The sequence below is a fragment of the Pogona vitticeps genome, chromosome 2 (genome assembly GCF_051106095.1).
Source record: "Pogona vitticeps strain Pit_001003342236 chromosome 2, PviZW2.1, whole genome shotgun sequence".
NCBI lineage: Eukaryota > Metazoa > Chordata > Lepidosauria > Squamata > Agamidae > Pogona > Pogona vitticeps.
The window spans coordinates 14,467,695-14,476,468 of record NC_135784.1 but is presented as its reverse complement, the minus strand read 5'-3'; the positions used below and the strand labels follow the sequence as shown (position 1 = coordinate 14,476,468).

The window sequence follows — 8,774 nt, the reverse complement described above, 5'->3', positions numbered from 1 at the left end:
TTTACAGCATAACATGTAGTTTAACAATACAGAACTATCTATTTCTTTTGGTATGTTCTTGTTCTGTGCCATTAAGTCAGAATTGACTTACAGAAACCCTAAAATGGCTTTCAAAGGCAAGTGACATATTTAAGGAGTGGTTTTACCAGTTACACACACACACACACAGGCAGACACATACAGATTCACACACACACACACACACACACACAGAGTAAGTTTCCATGGACAAGTGGGGATTCAAACTGCGGTCTCCAGAGTCCTAGTCCAGCACTCTATCCACTGTACCACACTGGGTACCTCTTTTTTTAAAAAAAAAATAACTATAGTTATAGCTAAGAAGTTCTCTCTTTTTTTCTGACTTAACTCTCTACTTTTGCACAACCGTCTAACAGTTGAAACAGGATGTTTATGTAATGAGGGTTTCCTAAGTAAAGAGTACACAGAAGTGCATTACCATTTCCTTCCTCTAGGGGCACCCTGGGACTGTGCAGCTTGCCCAAGGCCACCCAGGCCGGCTCTTCCAGAAAGCACAAGTGGGGAATCAAACTCCCAACCTCTGGCTTCGCAGCCAGGTGCTTAAACCACCAAGATATTCAGCCAGCTCTTAACGTAGAAAGTCCCCATTAAAAAAGATGTTTCCACTAACTATCATCTACACACTTAGTACCACAAACCACCATCACCACTATCCTCTTCTAATGGGTAAAGTCATTCCACATTCTGCAGTCTTGTCCTAACAGTATCATTTCTCACGTCTGTGCGTCCTTTGGTGAGAGGTGAGATTTGACCTCCATGAGAAACTCTTTCCGCAGTCTAAGCACTTAAACGGCTTATCTCCGGTGTGAGTTCTTTGATGGGATTTAAGACTATCTCGGTAACAGAAACTCTTGCCACAGTCTAGACATCTAAACGGTTTCTCGGCGGTGTGAATCCTCTGATGGGAAGCCAGGTTGGTGCTCTGACTGAAATGCTTCCCACAGACCAAGCATTTAAAAGGTTTCTCCCCTGTGTGGATTCTTTGGTGGGAGCAGAGGCTTGCCTTCCGACTAAAGCTCTTTCCACATTCCAAGCATTTAAAAGGTTTCTCCCCCGTGTGGATTCTTTGATGAGAATTCAGGCTTACTCTATGACAGAAACGCTTTCCACAGTCCGAGCATTCAAATGGCTTATCCCCAGTATGAATCGTCCGATGGGTATTCAAGTTGACTCTGTGGCAGAAGCTCTTCCCGCACTCCAGACACCGGAATGGTTTCTCCCCAGCATGCATCCTCATGTGGGACGTCAGGTTGCTTCTCCACCGAAAGCTGCTTCCACACTCCAAACACTTAAATGGTTTTTCCCCAGTGTGGATGATTTGATGGGTTGGCAGCTCGCCTCTGGTGCGGAAACTCTTTCCACACTCCAAGCACCGAAATGGTTTCTCCCCCGTGTGAAGGCGCTGGTGGGAGGCCAGGTCTTTATTCCATCTGAAGTCCTTCCCGCAGTCGGCGCATTTGAAGGGTTTCTCCCCGGTGTGGATTCTCTGATGGCAAGTGAGGTGTGTGCTCTGGCTGAAGCTCTTTCCACACTCCAAAGACTGGAATGGTTTCTCTCCTATGTGGACTCTCTGATGCGAAGTGAGGTGTATGCTCTGGCTGAAGGCCTTGCCACACGCCAAACATTTAAACAGCTTTTTCCCTATGCGAGTCGCTTGATGCGAAGGAAGCTCTCCTGCCACGGGGAACCTCCTTGCTGAACGTTTATACTGTTTCACCTCTGGGTGATTGCTTTGGTGGGAAGAAAGAGCTTTGCTCCATCGGAAGCTCTTCCCACATTCCAAGCATCTAAACGGTTTTTCTCCTGAGTGGATTCTCTGATGCGAAACAAGGTTTGCGCTCTGGCTAAAACACTTCCCACACTCCAAACATTTAAACGGTTTTTCAACGGTGTGAATTCTCATATGGGAACCAAGGTTGGCACTCCGGCTGAAACGCTTCCCACACTCTGAGCATTGAAATGGCTTCTCCCCTGTGTGGGCTTTTAAATGAGCTTTTAGACTTGAGTTGAGTTTGAAGCTTTTCCCACACAAAGAACACTTGTTCTTCGTTTTGTCCACCTTTTCTTGAATTAGCCCCTTATGGAAATTGCCTTCAGGAAGATAAAGTGCATTATTTATTTTCTTCCATTTAGCTTTGATGGTTCTTCTTTGCTGGTTCCTCTCCTTACATTGGACTCTTTCCATTGATAATTCATTTAGTTTCCCCACATTTTCACTCTCCTGCATGTAACTGGCTGTAATAGGAGAATAATGCATTCAACATTGAGGAACAAATTATAAATCATGGAAGACAACCAATTAACTCTGCTGGCACTAAGAAACAGAAGAGACTTTAAGCTAAATTATACAATATACTAATATTTTTTACTATTGTTTTATTTATTTAGTGTCACCTGCAGACTGCCTTTCTTCCAACGAGCATTATTATTATGATGATAACATTTCAGCCATTATAATTATAATGATGCTAATATTTTGAAGACAAATCTCACCTGCTATTTTAATTTATTGGTTTGGAGATTATAATTGGAAAGGGTAGACAATTTTAGCGAGGGGGGCGGTTCAGCTACTATAAGAGATTTTCTCAAATTCAGAAGTAACACATTGCTAAGCAGCATCACATATTATTATTAATGGTCAAAAATCTGTAGGTAAATTCAAACTACAGGAAAAGAGATTCCATCTGAACATTAGGAAGAACCTGACGGTCAGAGGTGTCCGGCAGTGGAATAGGCTGCCTCGAAGAGTGGTGGCCTCTCCTTCTTTGGAGATTTTTAAGCAGAGGCTGGATGGCCATCTGTCAGGAGTGCTTTGATAGATGCTCCCGCATGGCGGGGGGGGGGGTTGGACTGGATGGCCTCAGTGGTCTCTTCCACTCTATGACTCTAAATTCCTTCCGCAGAAAGTAAACAGCATAGTTTTTCAGTAGATTCTAACCAGCAATTAATGAGTCCCCGGTGACATTTTCAAGCATGTGCCCAAGCTACTGAGCCGAGACTTATTAATTGCCAGCGGGAAGCTGTTGGAAGTAACAGATTGCTTCCCACAGGCTTAACCACGCGACCGTATTTTGAAAGGACCGACAAATTATTTTTAAAATTCATATCACTATTCATGTGGTCACTTCAATCTTACTGGCTAAATCTGATTGCAGAAAATAGTGAATGTAAAAGGAATCACATAAGTGGTTTTCGCTGTGGCAAGGAGGGCTGCCCCAGGGGGCTCACAGAATGACCAGCTGCCTAATGGGCAACTCAGAAGAACAACACAATCTGCTTCTGTGATTATACTCACAGGATCCTCCTCCTCATCTTACGTAGATCTTGAGAGCTGGAGGGGACCCCAAGGATCAAGTCCAGTCCCTTTCAAGGAGACGCAGTGAGGAGTCGAACCCCCACCCCTCTGGCTCCATAACCATGGAGCTCTCAATAAATTTATGTTTTAGACTACATGACCTTTCGGCCCTCCTCTTATATTAATAGTTGGTTCTGTCTAATGGTGAGCCTTCTGGTTTTACCCTTTCCTTCTCGGGGCATCCTGGGACTGTGAAGCTGGCCCAAGGCCACCCAGGCTGGCTCTTCTCCCAGGAGGCACCGTGGAGCATCAAACTCCCAACATCTGGCTCTGTAGCCAGATGCCTAAACCACTGAGCTATCCAGCAACTCACAGGATTTTGGCCACTCTTTCTTAAATCCCGACAGACCCAACAATGGAGGCAACATTTTCATTTTGCCTTTAGCAAACTGGTTGGATCAAAGAGAGATATTTTAAGGGACGTCTTTAATGGTCCCCACCACCACGGTGAGTTTCCTTTGCCAAGCATGCTTTCATAGTCAAGACAAAAAAAAGGTACGTACCTAGACAAACCACATGGGCCAAATTCTCCTCCATGACTGCCCAGTGCAAAGCCTTTTGGCCCGCATCCAACAGAACCCACTCCTCCTCCGTAAAGCAGACCGTAATGTCTTCAAAAGAAACAGGACTCTGGGGGAAAAAATAATAAATTCAGTATCCCCCATAACATATATAATCGACTCCTTGTTCCTTCCTATATTATTTACAAGCCAGTAGGTTCCTGTCATGGGCCTTCAAGTCAGAACCAATTTAGACCTACCTTAATCGGGCTTTTGTGCCCTGACTTTGGAATGAAGTACTACCTGAAATTCACCTGTCCCCCTCCCTGATGTCTTTCAAGAAGCTTCTTCAACCATTTTTATGTCAACAGGCTTTTCAAAATCAGCCAACGGAAGAGCCACTGAGAGCACCAGTTATATTTAACTGCTGCCCACTTTATTTGCTTTTAAATATTTGTCAGTTTAGTTTAATTACGATTAAATTGAATCGCATTTGATTATATATATATTTTTAATGTTATTGTCATTGCTGTGAACCTCCCAGAGTGACCATCGGTCAGATGGGCGGTATAAAAATTAAATAAATAAAATTCAAGGTAAGTAAGATGTTGTAAGGGTGGCTTTACCACTCCCCAGTGAGTTTCCTTGATCAACGCAGGCTTCCAATTCAGGTCTCCGAAATCCTAGTCCATCACTCTATCCGCTAAACCAGACCAGGTGTTATTACAGTCGAGAAGGGAATTAAAACTGAAGTGGCCATCTGTGAGTAATCCTGCAGGATGATTTTTTTTTCATTAATCTTACAGCCTTCTTAATGGGCAGCTGGCCAAACTAAAGGAAAATAAATATTTTGACAGGTCCACAGAAGATACACAAAAAAGGAGCAGGAAAAAGGAGAAATGGCCCTTCGCCACCTCCCCATAGATTTTCCCCCATACCTGGTCTGGACATGTAATAACCATTTCTCCACCACCACAGAAAAGGGATGGCCGATCATATATTCCTAGAGTAATTCTATTGCCTGTGAGAAACATAAAGACTGTAAGAAGATTTTGCCCCTTTCTTTTCTCGCTAAACGTTTATCTTTCTCGTTTATCTTTCACCCTGGATTTTCCTAGGATAAACACATCAATAAGTAAATTGGGATATATTAAATGATTAATAGCCGAAATGTAACTTTTTTTAAATGGGGGAAGGGGCTGGAAGAAAATAGAATCACTCAGTTGGAAGAGGCCTATAAGGCCATCACATCGAACCCCCTGCTCAAGGTAGGAATTTCATGATTGTCCAATTTTCTCTTGAATGCCTCCAGTGTTGGAGCACTCATCATCTCCCGAGGTCAGTGGTTCCATTGTCCCACTGTTCTAACAGTTAGGAAGATTTTCCTGATATGTAACCTAAATCTGGCTTCCTGTAGTTTGAGATCATTATTAGATGTCCTGCATTCTGGGATGATCGAGAACAGATCCTGCCCCTCCTCTGGATGGCTTAGATTAGGCATCCTTCAGTCTCGAGAGACTATGGTAATGTGCTCCAGATGTTCTTGGACTGCAACTCCCATAACAGATGTTCTTGGACTGCAACTTCCAGAAATCCTGTCCAGCACAGCAAGTGGTGAAGGCCTCTGGGAATTGCAGTCAAAGAAGGTCTGGGGACCCCAGTTTGAGAGCCACTGCTCTAGATGAGGCCTAAATAGTGTTCAATAGAGAGGGACTAGTACCCCATGGATGTGGTGGCACTGTGGGCTAAACCGCAGAAGCCTGTGCTGCAGGGTCAGAAGACCAGCAGTCGTAAGATTGAATCCACGCGACGGAGTGAGCTCCTGTCGCTTGTCCCAGCTCCCGCCAACCTAGCGGTTCGAAAGCATGCAAACGCAAGTAGATCAATAGGGACCACCTCGGTGGGAAGGTAACAGCGTTCCGTGTCTAAGTCGCACTGGCCATATGACCACGGAAGATTGTCTTCAGACAAAACGCTGGCTCTATGGCTTGGAAACGGGGATGAGCACCGACCCCTAGAGTCGAACACGACTATACAAAAATTGTCAAGGGGAACCTTTACCTTTTTAGTACCCCATGGAGACTATACCTCTGTTAATGCATCCTAAAATTGCATTTGCCTTTTTTGCAGCCGCATCACACTGTTGGCTCATATTCAGCTTTTTAAAAATCTACAACAATTCCAAGATTCTTCTCATGTATAGTATTACTGAGCCAAGTAACAGCATATCTCAAATGCACATACTTGGGGAAAATTGAAAGGCAGCCCGCCAGTATCAAGAAATGGAAAGCTAGGGAAACATATGCTTGATTTCTCACTATAAACTATGGATCTCCCGACAAGAGCCAGTGGGTTCCTCGTGAAGACTCTGGTACCGAACACTGTCTTCTGGACTTCAGGGACATCCATGGCCATTTCTGAAGGAGCCTTCACGTGAAATAGAAACCCCAACAAGACAACAAGGAACAGAGTTTAAAAGAGTAGTAAAATGCTACCAAGAGCATCAATTTTTTATGACTAACGGGTGAAGTAGATATGCTCATTCCCTTGAAAATACCAGGATTGGATGGTCTTGCCTCCTGCTTTCTCTTCCCTGCCTGAATCAAGACAACATTTTCTGTCTGGTCCGCCGCCTGCTCTCAATTCTCTCACCCCAGCTCTCTCTCTGAGCTGACCAGGCACTGCTCCAGAGCTGTCTGGCGCTGCTGTGCTTTTCTGGACCTCCTGACCAACCGCAGAACTGCCTGGCACAAGAGCACCGTGTCTCGCACTCAGGACCCATCACGTTATTCTGCGACTGTTGATCTGTCATCCTCAAGCCACACCCTAATTTTGCCCCACACTAGGGATCTGTGACCCTAAAGGTGAACATCTGAATGCTTTCCCACTTTGCCTTCTCCTCCCTCCAGGTCTTCCTTGGGACGCAGGGGACGCCCCGACCCCTCTGCCCACCCAGGCTGTCCTGCTTCCCTGCTGGTGTTGGGGGGGGGCTTTCCCTCCCTTTCCTCTTCAACGATCCTTAGCTTCTTCTCTCCCCCTTCCCATGCTTTACCTACACTTTGAACAAAAGTAACTTTTCTGTGCTCTGGAACTCTCCCCCCCCCCAAACTCCAGAATATTGCAGCTTCTCCCCTACAAAAATATCCTGGGATCTCACCTGGTTCCTCCCAATAAAAGCCACTGACAATACTGGAGATCCACCTAGGAACCTTTCAGAGATGGCTTTGTCTGGGAGGAATGTAATTGTGGAGACAGACAGGAAAAGGGAAAGGGGGGGGATTTCTGACATCACTTCCAGATTTCTTAGCAGCCCTTCTAGGATAACAGATTTCCATCTCTTTAACCCTTTCTGATAATTACAAGCTATCCAGTGTGGGGTAGCGGATAAGAGTGATGGATTAAGACTCAGGATCCTTGGGTTCAAATCCTGGCTCACCCATGAAAAACCAAAGGGGGGGGCGGAGTGGAACTGGTAAAAACACTCCTTATACAGTAGATCACACTTACTCTGAAAGCTCTATTAGGGTGGGTATAAGTCAGATCCGACTTTAATAACACATCGCAGCAACCAGGGATGTTGGCAAGCCTTTGGGTCTTGAGTCGAGTCACTGGTGCAACTTAAGTCTGACTTGAAAATGAATCCTGTGAATCCTGCAGCTGAAGTTCCCATCCCTGGCAGCAGTAGAGAATTCCAAAGCTTAAAGAGGAAAGGAAGAAGCCATGGGATCCCAGATCCCTCAACAGAGAATTCTGTACTTTAAAAAAATCCTCTCTAAACTATAATTTCTTCTTGTGCCCCATGACGTCAAATTCCTTCTGACCCATGGTAATTTTAATAGGATTTTCAACGTGTGCGCGATAACGCAAGGAGCAGCGTTAGGCCTGGCGCATTCCCTGAGACAAGAAGCTGCTGTTTCAGTTCACCACAGAAAATAAACATACAAGAGAGGAAAAGGATAGCATATTGTTGCACATTATAGTTTCATTCCCACGGGAGCTTCTGTGGATCAAAAGCCACCTTCCCAGACAGAGAAGTCCAAAATACATGGCCGTTCTCCTTAAAAAGACCCAAGTCATCTTACATCATTAAAAGACAATATTAAAGCTAGTGATAGTGAGTATACAAATACTTTAAATGGATCAAACAAATACTGCACCAGAAAACATAAGCAATACAAAAAAAAAATCAAAGCAGGAAAGTACGACAATACATTAAAAAAACCCCACTCAGACTGCCGGTCACTTAGGGAAAGCTTGCCTGAAGATAAAGGTCTTTGCTTGCTTGTGGAAGGAAAGCAAAGATGGGGCCAGCCTAGAATCCTATATATCCCTGTGATTTGTGAGAACACAAATCACAATTTCCATAGCTGAGCAGGAATTTGAATCAAGATCTCCTGAACCCCTAATCCAGTATATTACCCACTACAACACAATAGTAGAAATTCACTAAGTATAAGTTACACTGGGATCAACAGCAGTAATTTTCTAATTTTAGAACATTCTCTCCCGTTTCATCACTCCCAAAGGCTTCAAGGATGAAGGGGATCTCTAGGGATCTCTGGAACCTGGTGGAGAGAAAGGTGGGAAGTTTAAACGCAACCGTGGCAGCTTTTTATTATTATTATTATTATTATTATTATTATTATTATTATTATTATTATTATTATTATTATTATTATTATTATTATTATTATTATTATTATTATTATTATTATTATTTAAATTCAACATACAGAAAGCAAAAACAGAGAAAAAAAGATAAGATAAGATAAGATAAGAAATTTATTTCTCATTGCACTCACAAGTGGGTGCAACGAAATGAGGTGCTCTTCCCCAAGGTAAAACTGGACAACACCACTACAAAAAAAGTTAAAAATATA

General features: G+C 43.8%; 1 protein-coding gene across 4 annotated transcripts; it reads right to left on the bottom strand.

The window, feature by feature from the left end:
* LOC110070738 (uncharacterized) lies at positions 1–7,137 on the bottom strand. 4 transcript variants are annotated; one of them, XM_072987990.2, is made up of 5 exons: positions 7,052–7,137; positions 6,213–6,321; positions 4,833–4,915; positions 3,898–4,024; positions 1–2,274 (listed from the first exon to the last, which is right to left on the bottom strand). In XM_072987990.2, the coding sequence occupies exons 2-5, from the start codon at positions 6,307–6,309 to the stop codon at positions 746–748; spliced, it is 1,836 nt and encodes a 611-aa protein (XP_072844091.2). In that variant the 5' UTR covers positions 6,310–6,321; positions 7,052–7,137; the 3' UTR covers positions 1–745. The 4 variants fall into 4 exon arrangements, with proteins under 4 accessions (XP_072844091.2, XP_078243841.1, XP_078243842.1 ...); XM_078387715.1 differs by having other exon boundaries at positions 6,213–6,311; positions 7,052–7,116; XM_078387716.1 differs by lacking the exon at positions 6,213–6,321 and having other exon boundaries at positions 7,052–7,106.
* Positions 7,138–8,774: the final 1,637 nt, after the last annotated feature.

What these genes read in the sequence shown, in the direction of transcription:
- LOC110070738 (XM_072987990.2), bottom strand. Translation starts at nt 6,309, where the DNA reads ATGGCCATGGATGTCCCTGAAGTCCAGAAGACAGTGTTCGGTACCAGA. An exon ending in TTATTACATGTCCAGACCAG is followed by an intron (nt 4,025 to 4,832) that starts GTATGGGGGAAA and finishes TTTTTCCCCCAG; the next exon opens with AGTCCTGTTTCTTTTGAAGA. An exon ending in GGCCCATGTGGTTTGTCTAG is followed by an intron (nt 2,275 to 3,897) that starts GTACGTACCTTT and finishes CTCCTATTACAG; the next exon opens with CCAGTTACATGCAGGAGAGT.